The 18,784-nt window shown below is 42.5% G+C and overlaps 1 protein-coding gene across 1 annotated transcript in view; it reads right to left on the bottom strand.

Moving 5' to 3' along the window:
- The window catches only part of MRC2 (mannose receptor C type 2), a 107,941-nt gene that overhangs the window by 37,016 nt on the left and 52,141 nt on the right, over positions 1 to 18,784 (bottom strand). The window contains exons 11-17 of the mRNA XM_040330882.1: positions 17,892 to 18,040; positions 16,018 to 16,232; positions 13,478 to 13,620; positions 13,294 to 13,396; positions 9,625 to 9,763; positions 5,186 to 5,218; positions 1,616 to 1,776 (exon numbers count right to left, since the gene is read on the bottom strand). Coding sequence (XP_040186816.1) covers positions 1,616 to 1,776; positions 5,186 to 5,218; positions 9,625 to 9,763; positions 13,294 to 13,396; positions 13,478 to 13,620; positions 16,018 to 16,232; positions 17,892 to 18,040 — 943 coding nt within the window. The remainder of the gene's footprint in view (positions 1 to 1,615; positions 1,777 to 5,185; positions 5,219 to 9,624; positions 9,764 to 13,293; positions 13,397 to 13,477; positions 13,621 to 16,017; positions 16,233 to 17,891; positions 18,041 to 18,784) is intronic.

Genomic DNA, 18,784 nt, shown 5'->3' with positions numbered 1-18,784 from the left:
AAGTTACGGCGGTGTAGCGTAAATCTGCCGGCATAAGCGCGCCTATTTCAAATTCAAATTGTGAGGAGGTGGGTGTGTTTTATGTAAATAAAACATGACCCCACGTAAATGACATCTCTAACGAATGGCGCATGCGCTGTCCGTGAACGTATCCCAGTGCGCATGCTCCTAATCACGTCGCAAATAGTCAATGCTTTCGACGTGAACGTAATTTACGCTAAGCCCTATCCGCGAACGACTTACGCAAACGACGTAAACAACGTGAAATTCGACGCTGTCCCGACGTCCATACTTAACATTGGCTATGCCTCATATAGCAGGAGTAACGTTACGCCGGAAAAAGCCTTACGCAAACGATGTAAAAAAATCCGCCGGGCGCACGTACGTTTCTGAATCGCGTATCCAGCTCATTTGCATATTCTACGCTGAAATCAATGGAAGCGCCACCTAGCGGCCAGCGTAAATATGCACCCTAAGATACGGCGGCGTAGGAGACTTACGCCGGTCGTATCTTAGCAACATTTAAGCGTATCTCAATTTGAGCATACGCTTAAAGTTGCGACTGATACGCCCGTCGTAAGTGTTACTGAATCCAGCCCACTGTATATAGCGCAGACCCCTAACAGGTCCCGCTGCTTTGTCACAGGTTCTCTTCCCGACTGGGTCCCCAGGGAGCCAGGCACTCAACACTTGAACATTCTCTCTCTCACAATTACCAGGCAGTGGATGTCTTTTTATGCTTTATTGCTGGTTAAACATGGATGGGGTGCAGGAAAACTTTGGCATACTCCAGAGTTTAGTTCACAAATTATTTGGAGGACACGCTCTATTCGGTCTTTAGAGCCAACGTCCTTCTTTGCAGAGGCTAGAAACACCAACACTTCTGGGACTCCCAGACAGCATATCCCACTTTAGCAACACTGACACAGTCACACGAGGGGTTAAACAGCAGACAGTCACTAGGATCCCACTCCCAAGCCTCTACTTACAGTGTCTCCAGATACTTGAATACCTCCTGTCCAATACTGGATAGACACTGTACTGTGAAGCTCCACGCCGAATCTTCAGTGCACCCCCTTATGCTTGGCTCTAAACTGCTTCCAGGAAAATAGGTCCCCCAGTTTCTACATAGCTGAGATCTCTGTCAATTCTCTGCAACAGGCATCAGCTAATCTGTTTAAGCAGCTCTTAAGCCTGGGATCTTCTAGACAAGAATCCCGCTGCTCCATGCCTTAAACGATGGGCTCTCTCTCCGCCTTCTGGGCACACCTCCCCAAGGATTGCCTAGAAACCCATAAATATTCAAGCTCAGGGTCTGCCTCTTCCACTACAATATAGAATCTACTAGAAGGAAGGCAGAAGTAGTTGAGCAGTTGTCATCAAAGCAAGGGTACCTCCCCTCACTTTCTGGGGGCAACTGTAAGATTTTTGATTCCTAGACACTTTTGTCTCCACTGACAAAGCTCAAGAGTGACAGCATGTACAAACAGCAAACTGTTTTGGCTGGAATTATACATAAAAAAAACACATAGGGATTTTATGTGGCCACTCCTACTCTTTAAAAAGTTATAGTTGAACAAGTCTAAACCAGGAAAACAAATGCGTTATTTTGTACCTTCTGTAGGTTCTGCACTACGAAGTCTAACTCTGCCGGACTATGAACAGACGTCAGCTCAGCCCCAAACCAAGTACAGATTCTCTGCGCCTGTTGCCATGTGGATCGATGCTCAAAAAATTTATAGTCTGCATTCTCAAATCTGATCCACTCTGTGTTTCCTGAAAAAGAGCATAATGAGACAATTGAAAAAAGGGTGATGGGCCGAATACAATATAGATACTGTACATCTTCAAATAAAATTCACCAATTAATATGCAAACATTATAAGTGGGCCTAACATCAGATACAGTATAGATTCTCATGTTAAGGGCTTGCATCCTAACTAATATTTACCTGTAATGCCTCGTACAAATGATGAGGATATCAGACGTATGATCGTTTGTTTATTTGTTTTTTTGCATGCTAATCTCATATCGAAAATTAAGAGGTTACTAAAGTTAAGACAATTCTTGTATGACAGAATACAATTTCGGAAGTAATGTAATGTATTCTATTGGATTGTAATGTATTCTTTTGTCTTGGTCACACACTTTTTTTTTCAGACGAATACTGTACTGATTAAACGAAAATCGTTCATTTTGGTATCAGACAACAAAATTTTTTGCTCATTGTCCCGTCGGATAATTTCACATGAACGGTCGTAATTGGCTCTCCAAATCTGTCTACCAACAATCAGATTATCGTAATATCGGTTCGACAGCAGTATTTTTGGTCCGATTTTCTCATTGTGTGTACTAGGCTTAACTCTTATGCCACGCACAGACATTCGGACATTCTGACAACAAAACCATGCAGTTTTTTCTGATGGATGTTCTCTCAAACTTGTCTTGCATACACATGGTCACACAAATGTTGTCGGAAATTGCGAATGTCAAGAATGCGGTGACGTACAACACGAGCCGAGAAAAATTAAGTTCAATAGCCAGTGCGGCTCTTCTGCTTGATTCCGAGCATGCATGGAATTTTGTGCATTGAAATTGTGTACACAATCTTGGAATTTCCGACACAAGTTTTGTTGTTAAAAAAATTGAGAACCAGCTCTCAAATTTTTGTTGTCGGAAATTCCGACAGCAAATGTCCGATGGGGCCTACACACGGTCGAAATTTCCGACAACAAGCCCCCATCGAACATTTGTTGTCAGAAATTCCGACCGTGTGTATGTGGCATTAGAAGTATTTATTACCACTCATGGAGGCCAGAGCACTCCCCCTGACAATGCCTTCATCTGATTTTCTCATCAGGACATTATAATTTTTTGTAGGCTTCATCTTGGGTCAGCATCTGCTTCTTGGACTGTGATACTGGCTCAGAGTCGAGTTTGCAGTCATGCAAATCCAAATGTCTTTGCGGTTCTTGGCTGTGTTCACGTATGTCTGCCACAGATCAGCCTTTGCTTTGTGACTTGCTATATAGTTGCATTGTCCCAGTTCGATTAATAGGGAGTTAAATGAACATATATTGGGCAAGCACCAGATCAGAATTTTGGTAGGTATTTTGATCTGTTGATATTTTAGTTAGGAGAGGAGTAGTCTAAAATCTGAAGAACAGGATTTAATCCGGAGTGAGTTTTTTTTTTTTTTTAAGAGAGAAAAGAGTGCCAGAGGTATGGTTAAGAGTTGAACTGGATTCACTTCATGCCACCAAACTATTACTAATGAGGGGAGTAAAGCTAGCCAAACGTAGAAAATCACTAGATTCTTCCGTCCTGGGTAAATACTGTAGAGTGGATGGAGGAACCTGTACTGCTCACTATTGTATTCAACTAGTTGCGACTTCTTGAACAGTGACTGCATCTGACTGTATGTAGACAATTTTTCACCCAGCTAATTATATTTTTAGGTAAAGGTTTGTCACCCAGGTGGTGCCAATATGGCCAACCACAGCTCAAATATCGGCCTGTTCAGCAGGAATTGTCCAAAATTCAAGCTGTGTGTGGCCTGCAGAAATGTCTTCTCCTAATTGCAGCAGACCAGTGACATCACCTAGGCAAAGTCACCTGACAGGAACTCAAGGATGGCCTTTTTTAATAGGATGGCTTATAGGCAAACTGCCACAATTAATTCAGCCTGACTTGAAAAGATAATGAGAGGTCAACTTTCAGGTGCTGATCAAAATGATTTGAACACATAGCTGATGTATTGCTCAGTAGTCCCTTAGAATATCAACCAACCTTTTTCTGCCTGTCTGCCTACTGTGGCAGATAACACTGATTTATAGACTGCCCAAAAAGAGTTCTCTAATAATCAAATATATTCTGTACAGATGTTTATTTGAATGCTATCCATATGTATATAAAACATTCTTTGCATCCCAATACAAGGAACTGAAAATGTTATGAAAAACAATTATGCTGCGTACACACAGATTTTTCTTTTTTAATGTCATTAAAAACGACCTTGTGTCGGCTCCAGAGCATTTTTCATGACGTGCAAAATGGGCATTAAAAATTTAGAACATGCTCTATTTTTTCGCGTCGTTTTTCACGTTGTCGTTTTCACGTCGTGAAAAATGGTCGTGTGTAGGCTTTAACGACGTGAAAAAAACGTGCATGCTCAGAAGCAAGTTATGAGACGGGAGCACTCGTTCTGGTAAAACTAGCGTCCGTAATGGAGATAGCACATTCGTCACGCTGTAACAGACTGAAAAGCATGAAGACTGAAAAGCGCGAATCGTCTCTCACCAAACTTTTACTAACACAAAATCAGCTAAAGCAGCCCCAAGGGTGGCGCCATCCGAATGGTACTTCCACTTTATAGTGCCGTTGTACGTGTTGTACGTCACCGCGCTTTTTTTTTTCACGATCGTGTGTAGACAAGGCAGGCTTGGCAAGAATCGGGTTGAAAAAAACTTAGTTTTTTCTAGACCATTAAAAATGGTCGGGTGTAGGCGGCATTAATCATTTGTTAGCTTTCATTTTCTTACCTTCACAGCAGAACTTAAATATGTAATCTTTTTGATTGTTATGTGCAACATGCTTCCAATACTATGGTTAAGTGTAAGGCCCCGTACACACGAGAGGATTATCCGCTGGAAATGGTCCTCCGGACCGTTCCAGCGGATAAATCCTCTGGCGGATTTTGATCTGATGGTTGTACTAACCATCAGATCGAAATCCGCGCGGAATCCATCCGCGGTGACGTGTCGCGCCGTCGCCGCGATGATGACGCGGCGATGTGAGCGACGCTGAAAGATAAAGACTTCCACGCATGCGTCGACTCATTACGTTGCATGCGAGGGAGAGGAGTGGACGGATTGATCCGGTGAGTCTGTACAGACCACCGGATCAATCCGCTGGACAGGATTCCAGCGGATAGATTTCTTAGCATGCTAAGAAATTTTTATCGGCTGGAATTTTTTTCGCCGATAAATGTCCGCTCGGACGTACACACCACCGGATCTATCCGCTGGAACTGATCCGGGGATAAATCCCAGCGGATAGATCCGGTGGTGTGTACGAGGCCTAGAAGGCTTCCACAAGCTAAGGCATTATAATAAAGTACATCAAAACAGCATATAAACCATCCAAATAACTATGTAATGATACAGAGGAGAAAAATCTAACTCACCCTTTGGAACTTCTGGTTCTTTGATGTCTGTTCCTGAACATTCAGAAGAAAAAATAAACAAGTATTACATCAAAAAGTAAACATGGACAGTGATTCAAAGATGGAATATTGTAACCAGTGCTGAATTTGTACCTAAAGTACAGCACCTGCCAAAACTTTCCTTTATTAAGTTAGGCCAGAATAGAGAACACACAGACAACAGTAAACACCTAACAGAAGCTGTAACCCTTTCACACTCCATTCAAGACTAAAAAAGTGGGACTGGAGTTCTACATTAATGAATGAAAATCGTCATTTACATTGATCAGCCAAAACAATATGACTACCCACCATAACCCGTCAGGGCATGGATTCCACATGGCCTCCACTAGACCTCTGGAGGTATGCTGTGGTATCTGGCACCAAGCCAACAGTAGCAGATCCTTTAAATCTTGTAAGTTATGAGATGGGGCCTCCATGGACTTGTTTTCTAGCACATCCCACAGATACTCGATTGGGTTGAAATCTGGAGAATTTAGAACCCAAGTCAACACCTTGAACTCATGTTCCTCAAACCGTTCTTGAATTCATCAGACCAGGCCACCTTGTTTCATGATGTTGTGGTCCAGTTCTCGTTCTCACATGCCCAGGTGTTTTTTTTGGCTGTGGACACAGGTCAGCATAGGCATCCTGACTGGTCTGGGGCTACTCAGCTCCATACACAACATACTGCAATGCACTTTTGTTTTAACTCCTTTCTGTCGGAACAAGCATGAACTTCTTCAGCAATTTTAGCTACAGTAGCTCTTCTATTGGATCAGACTACACACTGCATCAGTGAGCCTTGACCATCCATGACCCTGCCACTGATTCGTCATTTTTTTTTTTTTTTGCTTGGACTAATTTTGGTAGGTCCTGACCATTGCAGACTGGTACAAAGCTTCAGTTTTGAAGATGTTCTAACCCAGTTGTCTAGTCATTACAATTTGGCCCTTGTCAAAGTCATTTAAATCCTTACCCTTGCCCATTTTTTCTACTTTCAACATATAAACTTCAGGGAAAGTAAGTTCACTTACAGCCTAATATAACCCATCCATTGTAATGAGATAATTAATGTTATTCATTTACCTGTGAGTGGTCATAATGTTATGACTGATCGGTGTATATACAGTGAATCCAGAAAGTATTCACAGCGCTTAACTTTTTCCACAGTTTGTTATGTTACAGCCTTATTCCAAAATTAATAAAATTCATTTTTTCCTCAAAATTCTACAAACAGTACCCCATAATGACAACGCTAGAAAAAAAATTGTTTGAAATCTTTGCAAATTTATAAAAAAAAAAAAAAAAAATCACACGTACATAAGTATTCACAGTATTTGCTCAATACTTTGTTGAAGTACCTTTGGCACTAATTACAGCCTCAAGTCTTTTTGAGTATGATGCTACAAGCATGGTACACCTATTTTTGGGCAGTTTTTCTCATTCTTCTTTGCAGGACCTCTCAAGATCCATCAGGTTGGATGAGGAGCATCGGTACACAGTCATTTTCAGATCTCTCCAGAGATGTTCAATTGGGTTCAAGTCTGGGTTCTGGCTGGCTGGCCACTCAAGGACTTTGTTATCTTGGCTGTGTGCTTAGGGTCATTGTCCTGTTAAAAGAAGAACCACCAGTCCGAGCTTCAGAGCACGTTGGAGCAGGTCTTCATAAAGGATGTCTCTGTACATTGATGCATTCACCTGTCCCTCTATCCTGTCTCCCAGTTCCTGCCGCTGAAAAACGGCCAAGTGATGAGCGGTGCCTGGTTTCCTCCAAACATGACGACTGCCATTCAGGCCAAACAGTTGAATCTTTGTTTCATCAGACCCGAGAATTTTGTTTCTCATTGTCTGAGAGTCCTTCAGGTGCCTTTTGGCAAACTCTAAGTGGGCTGTCATGTGCCTTTTACTGAGGAGTGGCTTCCCTCTGGCCAATCTACCATACAGGCCTGATTGATGGAGTGCTGCAGAGATGGTTGTTCTCCTAGAAGGTTCTCCTCTCTCCACAGAGAAATGCTGGAGCCCTGTCAGAGTGACCATCAGGTTCTTGGTCACCTCCCTGACTAATACCCTTCTTCCATGATCGCTTAATTTAGCCAGGCGGCCCGCTCTAGGAAGAGTCCAGGTGGTTCCAAACTTCTTCTATTTACCGATGATGGAGGCCACTGTTCTCATGGGGACTTTCAATGCTACATAAATTTGTCTGTACCCTTCCCCAGATCTGTGCCTCTATACAATCCTGTCTCAGAGGTCTACAGACAATTCCTTGAACGTCATGGCTTGGTTTGTGCTATGACATGCACAGTTAACTATGGGACCTTATATACAGTGCCTTTCAAAATTATTCACCCCCCCCCCCCCTTGGCTTTTTATCTATTTTGTTACAGTACAGCCTTAGGTTCAATGTTTTTTTTTATCTGAATTATAGATAATGGATCAGAACACAATAGTCTAAGTTGGTGAAGTAAAATTTTAAACATATATACATAAAACTATTTTTCAGAAATAGAAAACTGATAGTTGTCATGTGCGTATGTATTCACCCCCTTTGTTATGACGCCCATAAAACACTCTAGTGCAACCAATTACCTTCAGAAGTCACATAATTTGTGAAATGTAATGCCGCGTACACACGATCTGTATGTCTGATGAAAACGGTCTGATGGACCGTTTTCATCAAACGAACCGATCGTGTGTGGGCCCCATAGTTTTTTTATCCATCGGTTAAAAAAATAGGAACTTGTTTTAAATTCTTTGAGAATATGGCCCATTGACTTTTTCTGTTATTTTGTCCTATTTTTTGTTTGCTTCACAATAAAAAAATAAATACAAAATCTTCAAAGTCGTGGGCATGTTCTGTAAATGAAATTATGCAAATCCTCAAACAATCCATGTTAATTCTAGATTGTGAGGTAACAAAAAAACAAAAAATGCCAAGGGGGGAATAGTTTTGCAAGGCACTGTAGACAGGTGTGTGCCTTTCCAAATCATGTCCAGTCCACTGAATTTACCACAGATGGACTCCAATCAAGTTGTTGAAACATCTCAAGGGTGAAAACTGGATGCACCTGAGCTCAATTTTGAGTGTCATGTGAATACTTTTGTACATTGGATTTTTTCCTTTTTTATTTTTAATACATTTGCAAAGAAACTTCTTTCACGTTGTCATTATGGGGTATTGTTTGTAGAATTTTGTGGAAAATAATGAATTTAATCCAATTTGGAATAAGGCTGTAACAAAATGTGGAAAAAGTGAAGCATTGTGAATACTTTCCAGATGCACTGTATAGCAACTATTAAAAATATTAGGAGACATTTTAGTTCATAGAGGCTCTCAGAAAAGAAAATACTGCTATAAAAAGAGCAGTGAAAGATATTCTTCAATAAAAAAATTATAAAATGAAAAAGGGGCCTGAAACAAGGAAAAATAGTATGACCAGCACATTAAGAAAAATATGCATTGTTTTTGCCATGTTGTATTAAACAGACCAACTCAAACTTCTAGCAGCATACTAAGCAATGTGTCCAATGACAGAAGTTGGAAAGCAACATTCATCTCCAACCCAAAGATTTACTGTAACTTCTTAGTTTACAAAAGGAAAGGCCAACTGATCCAGCTATAGTTAGTCTGAAGTCAACCTATATTCCAAGCCTAGGCTAAAGTGCACGGTTGGCTGGTGACATGAGCAGACTGTGGTGCTATCAAGCTTCTAAAGCTAAACTCCTGGCACCAATATTTGTAATTGTTAGTTCCTTAACCCTTGCAGTCCAGCATTTTCTTCTTCCATCAGAATCCAAATCTGACCTTTGGCTTTCAAAAACACATCCTGGGATGATGATGCGGGCATAATGACGCACGCATTGCTGCAGCGTGACAGCACTGGTGTCAGTCTTAGATGCAACACTTTATGCCGGCCATAGACAAAACATTTTTTCTTTTACTGGAAAATCAAAAATTTCTTCAATCCCTCCAACTGAGCCATTGTGCTCTCCCAGTGGGTGGACGGGGGAAGCCATCTTCCCTGGAAGAACACAGTAATTATTGCTAGCGGCCGTTATATCGCATGTAAAATCCGATAGGCTGGTTGTAACTAAGGCGATCGATTAATCAACTTGGGTACATTAAGCTTGCCCATACATGGTTTGAATCTGGGCCTGTTCCTGCTAAACCGGCCAAGATTCGCACCGTCTATGGCCAGCTTTAGTCAGCAGAAAACAGGAGCACATCAGAAGTTGTACAAAAAGGCACAACTAAAAGCTGAATTTTTAAAGGTACTAGACAAACAACAAAAATAATCTACACAGCCAATAGAACATCTAAAAATATAAAAATCATGGTGCCCAATATTAAAGTTTAATTGTGATTAATTTATTCAGCTTTATCTGATATACTGAAACAATAGGAAGTCAGGGAGCTGTACCTTTAGCCAATTTGCATATCCAATCCATCTGAGAGTCACACTCAATAGCCACCCACTGTAAAGATGACAGGTCCAGCACCACACACCTTCTTATATCATCATTGTCTTGATAGCTGCGGTCAAAGTTGTGATAGGAATACTGAAATAAATAGGCAGCATTAATTGTGTTTCCTGTGATCTCTTAGTACTACGTACACAATGTCTACTACGTGTAGACATTGAGAAGGAAGCTCTACTATGTGTAGACATTTTGAAGGCACCTCTGCTACGTGTAGACATTGTGAAGGCACCTCTACTACGTGTAGACATTGTGAAGGCACCTCTACTACGTGTAGACATTGTGAAGGCAGCTCTACCATTTGTAGACATTTTGAAGGCACCTCTGCTACGTGTAGACATTTTGAAGGCACCTCTACTACGTGTAGACATTTTGAAGGCACCTCTACTACGTGTAGACATTGTGAAGGCACCTCTACTACGTGTAGACATTGTGAAGGCCGCTCTACTATGTGTAAACATTTTGAAGGCATCTCTACTATGTGTAGACATTTTGAAGGCACCTCTGCTACGTGTAGACATTGTGAAGGCACCTCTACTACGTGTAGACATTTTGAAGGCACCTCTACTACGTGTAGACATTGTGAAGGCAGCTCTACTATTTGTAGACATTTTGAAGGCACCTCTGCTACGTGTAGACATTTTGAAGGCACCTCTACTACGTGTAGACATTGTGAAGGCACCTCTACTACGTGTAGACATTGTGAAGGCCGCTCTACTATGTGTAAACATTTTGAAGGCATCTCTACTATGTGTAGACATTTTGAAGGCACCTCTGCTACGTGTAGACATTGTGAAGGCACCTCTACTACGTGTAGACATTTTGAAGGCACCTCTACTACGTGTAGACATTGTGAAGGCAGCTCTACTATTTGTAGACATTTTGAAGGCACCTCTGCTACGTGTAGACATTTTGAAGGCACCTCTATTACGTGCAGGGATGGACTGGCCATTGGGACTACAGGGAGTTTCCCGGTGGGCCGATGGCTCAGTGGGCCGACTTCAGTGACAGTGGACCGCCACCCCCCCTCCGCTCCTCTGTCTCTTCCTTCCCACAACGCTCACCTGGGGGGGAACAAGGAAGCAGGGGGAGGACTAGAGGAGCAGGGATGTTGACAGAGGAGCATGGGGGAGGGGAAAGACAGCTGACTCAACACCTATGACCTGGAAGTTTCTCCCTTCTGCCTAATCTTGTCTCATAAGGGAGGGCACCAAACTGATTATTTGCCCCGGGTGAAATAATGTCTAGCTTCCCCACTGGTACTGCCTATAAGAGTACCCGTACCAGCCGTTCTACAATAATATAGCAGAACGGCTAGTGGCTAGTGAAGGGGGAGAGGGGGCTTGGGTGGCCGGGGGGGGGGGGGTGTGGGATTTGTCCGGCCGCCATGGGAGAGACCTGTCAAAGTGGGCCAGTCTGGATGAAGTCCAGGGCCAAATTTCTGTCCCAGTCCAGCCCTGATTACGTGTAGACATTTTGAAGGCACCTCTACTACGTGTAGACATTGTGAAGGCACCTCTACTACGTGTAGACATTGTGAAGGCAGCTCTACTATGTGTAAACATTTTGAAGGCATCTCTACTATGTGTAGACATTTTGAAGGCACCTCTGCTACGTGTAGACATTGTGAAGGCACCTCTACTACGTGTAGACATTTTGAAGGCACCTCTACTACGTGTAGACATTGTGAAGGCACCTCTACTACGTGTAGACATTGTGAAGGCACCTCTACTACGTGTAGACATTGTGAAGGCCGCTCTACTATGTGTAAACATTTTGAAGGCATCTCTACTATGTGTAGACATTTTGAAGGCACCTCTGCTACGTGTAGACATTGTGAAGGCACCTCTACTACGTGTAGACATTTTGAAGGCACCTCTACTACGTGTAGACATTGTGAAGGCAGCTCTACTATTTGTAGACATTTTGAAGGCACCTCTGCTACGTGTAGACATTTTGAAGGCACCTCTATTACGTGTAGACATTTTGAAGGCACCTCTACTACGTGTAGACATTGTGAAGGCACCTCTACTACGTGTAGACATTGTGAAGGCATCTCTACTATGTGTAGACATTTTGAAGGCATCTCTACTACGTGTAGACATTGTGAAGGAACCTCTACTACGTGTAGACATTTTGAAGGAATGTCTACTATGTGTAGACATTTTGAAGGCACCTCTACAACATGTAGACTTTTTATATTAACTGATAACAAGCAGCAAGGGACACATATCAATGTAATGTATATCATGTAATAGGTAGCCATATGTAAGAGTAGACTCTTATGCCTATAGATGCCAGCATACTGTACCAAAAAAAAAAAAAATAGGAAAAAATATTAACTAGATAAAGTTAGCTGGGTTCTATTGTACTCCACAAGAAAAGTCAGTTTGGAGGACGTCTAGCTATGCTCCTGCTTTCACTTGCAGTGGCATAAATATGTGGTCTGAGCATGGATGTTTATGCCACAATCTGCTAAATTTTTAATAATTTTTAACAATTCTTTTAGGTATTAGAACCCATCCATGTGTCTGAATACCTTCCACTGTGTATGTGCAGTGTAAGGCTGCCAATAAATTGGAAGATCTCCTATGAAATGCAGAGTCAATAGAAAAAATAAATGATTCCAGTCAATCAGGAAAGTAGGGATGATGTCATTATATCAGGTCTGGCTTTTTGTACTGTAGTGAGCGTAAAGTGGATGATATTTAGAAGATATTTAGAAGAGCACCATAGAACAAAATGGATTATAATTTCTATATATTTTGTGGACTGTTTTTTTTTTTTTTTAACTTGGAAAGCACATATGGACAATATATGATTCTTGTAATTTGGAGGATTTCTATGTCATTGCATTTTTTGAAGTGAAAGACATTTTGATTACTGTTTTATATCATCACAATGCAATATCTCAAAATTTCTATGTAGATATATTTGAAGTGGAGCGTGGCACCATTGATATATTTAAGTGGATTTTTACACAGTTTTAACAGCTGCTGTCTAGGGACAGCGCAAGATAGTTGTGACATTGCAGAATGAGCAATAATGAGTGCCCTCTAGAGATATGTATTATTAGATAGGCTGGCATGGGCCTCAATTGTCAGTGATGCTCAGCTCTGGATTACAGGCAGTGATAGGATCTCTTACTTTTATTGTGGGAAATGGGAATATTGTAATCACAAAGAAAAGTCTGCACCGCTTCAAGTGCCAGGTGTATTCCTCCCTTCCACACTGGATGCTGGCTTTAAGAGCTTATCCCGCTTGGCAAAAACTAAGAACAAAGCCACAATCCCATAAAATCTCAACATTAAGTTTAATTAAAGCAGTTATCTTCCAACCCTGCCCTAAGCCCCCCTCTAATGCATTTAACCCTGACTGAGCTTATTAGTAAAGGCCCTTGACCTTATAAACGTCTACGAATAAGCCCAATCAGGGAAAAATACGTCGCAGGGATGTGGCTTAGGGCAGCTGCTTTGAATACATTTCATGGTGAGACTTTATGGAAGTGCGGCTTTGTTTTTGCTGGATATGGGAACATAGATTTCAATGCACGTGGGAGCTTATAGGTTTACTTCTATACATTTATATACTGTGGTACATAATTGACTAACCCCCTGTCCATCGCTCCAGACCCAGCTCTGATCACCACTGGGATCTCTGCGATTCAGACCAATCCAAAACCAGTGCTGCTCCTGACTTTCCGGTTCTGATTCACTGTGAGAAAGTAGAAAATCATCAGTCTGGTTCAATCGGATGCACGGTTACAAAGGGAAAGTGGAAGGAGTGAAAACCAACCCAAATATTTTGTTCAGTAAATGAGCCACATAGTGTTCTTCTCCTACACTGGAGACACTGAGCAGCTGAGCTCCAATTTCTCGGCAGGACTGCTGAGCTGAAATCCAAGATTTTTTTTCTTGCAGCTTCTCCGAATGATAAACCTGAATAGGAGGACACAGAAAATAAGTCCTAAATTTGGACAGCATATCTAATAGCAATCCTGACAGATCCTATACATTAGAAAACCAACGGTCTTATCTAGGCCAGGCCGTATTGGTTTATGCTTTTGTCTCCCAGGACTATAGTCCTGTGTGGAGTATTCAACAAAAACATTTCCTGTGTGGGCTTTATCGGTTCTCTCTCCTGCTTAACGAGAACCTAGTATCAGATATATGTTTTTTAGGTAAAGTACATTCTGAATAATGTGTAAGTGTGAACTTTACAGGTATTTATTACCACTCAAAGTGTTCCCCCTGACAATGCTTTCATCTGCTTTTTTTGTCACAAGGACGTAGACATTTTTATTCAAGCCCAATGATGACAAGTAAATCCTGATTCCTGGTCAGTTCTTGGCTGTGTTCGCAAACATCTAACACAGTTCAGCCCTCTGCTGTAGCCTTTCAACTTGTGACTTTGTACAAGTTACAATACAGCAGACTAAATACCTAATCTTAAATTAGGAAAAGTCTTTTGACTTGAGTTTATGGACTGTTGTTCAATGATTAAAAGTGAAGATTTTTTATTATACTTGTAGCACCCTGTAGCTAAGGCAGGGAGCTCCTCATAAATTTACTTGCCAGGAGTAGTTATCCTGGCTGATTGATAGAGATCTATCGATTTCTCCCTAAGTTTGGCCTTGTTGCACTTTTCTCTTCTACCACTAGGTGGCCGGGTACTTAGTGGTACTAGATATAATAAGGGCAACCCAAGGTCAGGCTATGGGTATATGGGGTATCCCAGCCAATGGGCAGGGGTTTTCTTGAATCCCTTGGCCTGCTGGGAGCATCTATATATTTGGGTGGAGTCAGGTGATCGCTGTTCTGTGCCACCTGGATGGCTGTTTGGGTGGATGTGTGCCGTGCGCCCCGGGGCTGCTAGGCCGGAGATTGGGCCTATCCTGGGGACAGCTGGCTGCTAGGCTGTGCGAGGGCCTATCCAAGAGTAGGGTTGGGATTGCGGCTTGCAGTCCAACCAGAAGTGACAGTTCTGCTAGCCGGAGAACCTGTCAGTGGTCGGAGGTAGAAGGGAATCTGTCCCCACACCGGGACCAACCACCTTTACCAATGACCACAGTGAGTAACTGATGCAAGTAAAGGATCAGCATTTTCACCAAAGGGGCACGGTGAACAATCAGGAAACTTCAGGCAGTGATCAAGTCAGGAACCCAACCAGCGGAGGCGACGCTTGCAGAACAGCCTTGTGTGTCAAGCCAGGGACCGAGCTGGTCAGCAGGGGTGAAGCTTGAGAAGTATCTGGAGTGACAAGCTAGGGACCTAACAGGGAAGCTTGAGGGAGATACCACCACAAAGATTGGAGGATCTCAAGGGATTCAGAATCAGTGAATAAGAGGGCCTAGTGAAAGAGAGCGGGTACTCAGTGTTAAAGAACTACAAGGATCGATTGTAGTGAAGCTGAAGGAACTGTTACATTTGAGTTGGGAACTGTTAAGGACTGTTGCCAGATGAGACAGCTATCCTGCATTTGCAGATGTGGAGCCTTGCTGGGGCCTTTCCCTGTATGGCTGTCTTCCTATTGAAGTCTTCCAATTGAATCTACAACTACTTAAGGGTGTCCTGGCCCTAACCCTCTTTCCCCCAAAAATACAAAAAGGACTGTCAAAAGAAATAAAACCTCTTTTACATCCAAGAAGTGTCTGGCGCCCAATGACTTTCACCATCTTTGCACCCACTATGCCTCACAACCCACAACCCACTGAAGGATGTCAGCTATCTTTGGCCTTGGAGGTCCTCCTTAGACTGGAGAAGGCCGGAGACCTTGCTACATACTGTTGCTGTATATTGTGACGTAACAAGCTTTTCTTCATACATCTTCATTTTAAATGAATAAAAGGTCCAATTGATTCAGTCTACTGATTTCAGTCTACTGTAAAATTTGGCCTTGGAATATAGATGTCTGTGTGTTTTGGTAGAACCACAGGGGCTCATTCGCATGGGTGCTCTGGCCTGTATAGTGTGACTAGATGCCTTTTTAATGCAGCTACAACAACCTGTTTCTCAATGGGGATGCAGCGGCTGTGCGGACATAGCCGCATAAACAATTTGCTTGTTTACGCTGTACAGGCCACAGCACTAGTATACATTTGCCAGCTCTACTGGGGACAATAAGTGCTGTCACCGTGAAAGGCTTCATGTACCTAGTAAAAAGCTGCAGAATACAGTATATTGCAAGTTGCATATATCAAGCAAGGTCTGATATTTTACTACTCATTAAAACATATTACTCTTAAACTAGGCATAGCTGTGTTTAAATTATTCTCTGGCTTTCTTGCAAAACATTCTTTTTAGCACTGTCAATTTAATCCACGCTTCTGTGTTTACCTTGTAGCAATGCCTTAGATTTGGTGCAGAGTTCCAGCCATCTGGGCAGCTTCCGTTAAGGCTGGGTGTGGGCCGAGCTGCAGGTAACAGAGGGGTCATTGGGATCAGGCGCTGCATACAGATGTACTTTGCACTGAATGTAACGCAGTCCTTTACCTCCCAAAGACCAAGAGAGCGTCCTGTAGCCAACACAACACATCCTCCTTTATCGTAGCCTGTGTAGGCAAAAAAATATATATATGAAAGTTATTGAAAATAGTAATAAATGGCATATAGAATATTACACGTCACAAAAATGACTGGAGGGCAATAATCGAATAATTTGTTTTACAGCAAATGTGGAAAATAAACAGTTTAGTTGCATCTCTTCCTTACGTTCAGAAAAGTTTTGGACACCTTACATTAAAGTTAGAGCCGGTTCACACAGCCGCGGCACGACTTTGGGGGCGACTCTGCAAGTCGTCCTGAAAACGACTTCAGAGGCGACCTGCAAAACGACTTCTGTATAGAAGTCAATGCAGGTCCCCCCGAGCCGCCCCCAAAGTCGTACAGGAACCTTTTTCTAAGTCGGAGCGACTTGCGTCGCTCCTATTAGAATGGTTCAATTGCATTGAATGGGACACAACGCCGCCTGACGAGTCGCTCCAGTGTGAACCGGCTCTTAATGTTGAACTCTTATGCCGCGTACACACGCTCGAAATTTCCGACAACAAATGTTCGATGGGAGCTTGTTGTCGTAAATTCCAACCATGTGTAGGCTCCATCGGACATTTTCTGTTGGAATTTCCGACAACTAAAATTTGAAAGCTGGTTCTCAAATTTTCCGACAACAAAGTCCGTTCTTGTATGTGGACAATTCCGACGCACAAAATTTCACGCATGCTCTGAATCAAGTATGAGACGGAAGTGCTCGGTCTGGTAAAACTAGTGTTGGTAATGGAGATAGCACATTCGTCGCGCTGTAACGGCCTGAAAAGCACCAGGCTGAAAAGCGCCAATTGTTTCTCATCAAACTTCTACTAACACGACTGGTATCGAACTTCCCTTTAATAGTGCCGTCGTACGTGTTGTACGTCACCGCGTTCTTGGCATTTCGGGATTCCCAACAACATTTGTGCGACTGTGTGTATGCAAGACAAGTTTGAGCCAACATCCGTCGGAAAAAAATCTACGGTTTTGTTGTCGGAATGTCCGATCGTCTGTACGCACCATTAGAGAGATTAAGAATTTGCCATATTGTACTGTTATGCAGGGCTCCTTTAGAGAGATTTTCCCTTACTGAGGCTGGGTTCACACATGTCCGGCTGTGGTTTGCAGTCCGAATTGTTTCTGTTCACCGGTTTTCGGTGCAATTCGGGTGCAAATTTTGACTTGCATCCTCAGACCCCAATCTATACAGCAGGTGTATGTACACCTGCGCAAAGCAATTTAACTGCAAGTGGATCACTGCACCTTGATATAGTAGAAAATTGGATACTTTATTCAATCTTGTAGATAAAAACATCATGGCAAACATACAAGGTACAGGCCGGTGAAACATGAAACGTGTAAAACGCGTTAATCAGCCTGTTCCTTGGATGTGTGCTATGTTGTTTTTTTTCTTTACAAAATAGAAAAAAGTATCTGATTTTCTACTACATCGGTGTGCGGTGATCCACTTAAATTAAAATAAAATTCAGTGGCTTCTCATTGTATGGACCCCAAAATATCTTTGTAATTTTTCAGTCTTTCATCAAAAACATGACAGAAATGGCTCAGGCGCTATTGTTTGCTTCCAAAATTGAAATTATGTTTCGACTTGCACACAGATAAATATTCTCAGAACATTTGGCATGTGGGAGTTCAGTAAGAAAGTGGTTGCTCACGGTGCATACCAGGTTGATCCCGGTTCCAGTGGGTATAAGTCACTTCATCACCAATGTACCATTTGAATACTCCAGTACGGTTCAGATCCTGAAGTGCTGTCCAGTAATAGTTTCCATCTGATCCATACAGAAGACTATTAACAAATGCTTGCTCAAACCTGCATGAGAAACAGCAAGAGAACAAATATCAGTGATAGAGCAAACTCAAAAAATATTAAAAACCTAAAATGTGTAGCAAATGTCGAATAACAAATATTCATGACCAAATCCAGAAGTGCTGATTTTTCATGGAACTTTGGCAATTGTTCATAGCATAAGTGATTTAGCACCAGGGCCCGGATTCACAAAGGACTTACGACGGCGTATCTCCACGTACGCCGTCGTAAGTCCGAATGTGCGCCGTCGTATCTTCGCGCCTGATTCATAGAATCAGATACGCCTCACGGTTGCCAAGATACGAGCGGCGTAAGTCTCCTACGCCGTCGTATCTTGGGGTGCATATTTCCGCTGGCCGCTAGGGGCACTTCCGTATATTTCCGCGTCAAATATGCTAATGAGCTAGATACGCCGATTCACAAACGTATTTGCGCCCGGCGTATTAAAATACGCTGTTTGCGTAAGGCGTACGACCGGCGTAACTTTACCCCTCATAAAGCGGGGTAAGTCATGTTAGGTATGGACGTCGGAAACGTCGCAACAGCGTCGTATTTTACGTTGTTTGCGTAAGTCGTCCGTGAATGGAGATGGGCGTAGGTTACGTTCACGTCGACTAAACATTGAGCCGGCGTAAGTTAGGGAGAAAATTTGACGTGATACTGAGCATGCGCGCGCATGTGCTGTTCGTTAGGTGCGTCATTTACGTGGGGTCACGATTCATTACCATACAACACGCCCCCTACCAG

The sequence above is a fragment of the Rana temporaria genome, chromosome 12, assembly GCF_905171775.1.
Source record: "Rana temporaria chromosome 12, aRanTem1.1, whole genome shotgun sequence".
Taxonomy (NCBI): domain Eukaryota; kingdom Metazoa; phylum Chordata; class Amphibia; order Anura; family Ranidae; genus Rana; species Rana temporaria.
This window is presented reverse-complemented; position numbering and strand designations above follow the sequence as displayed.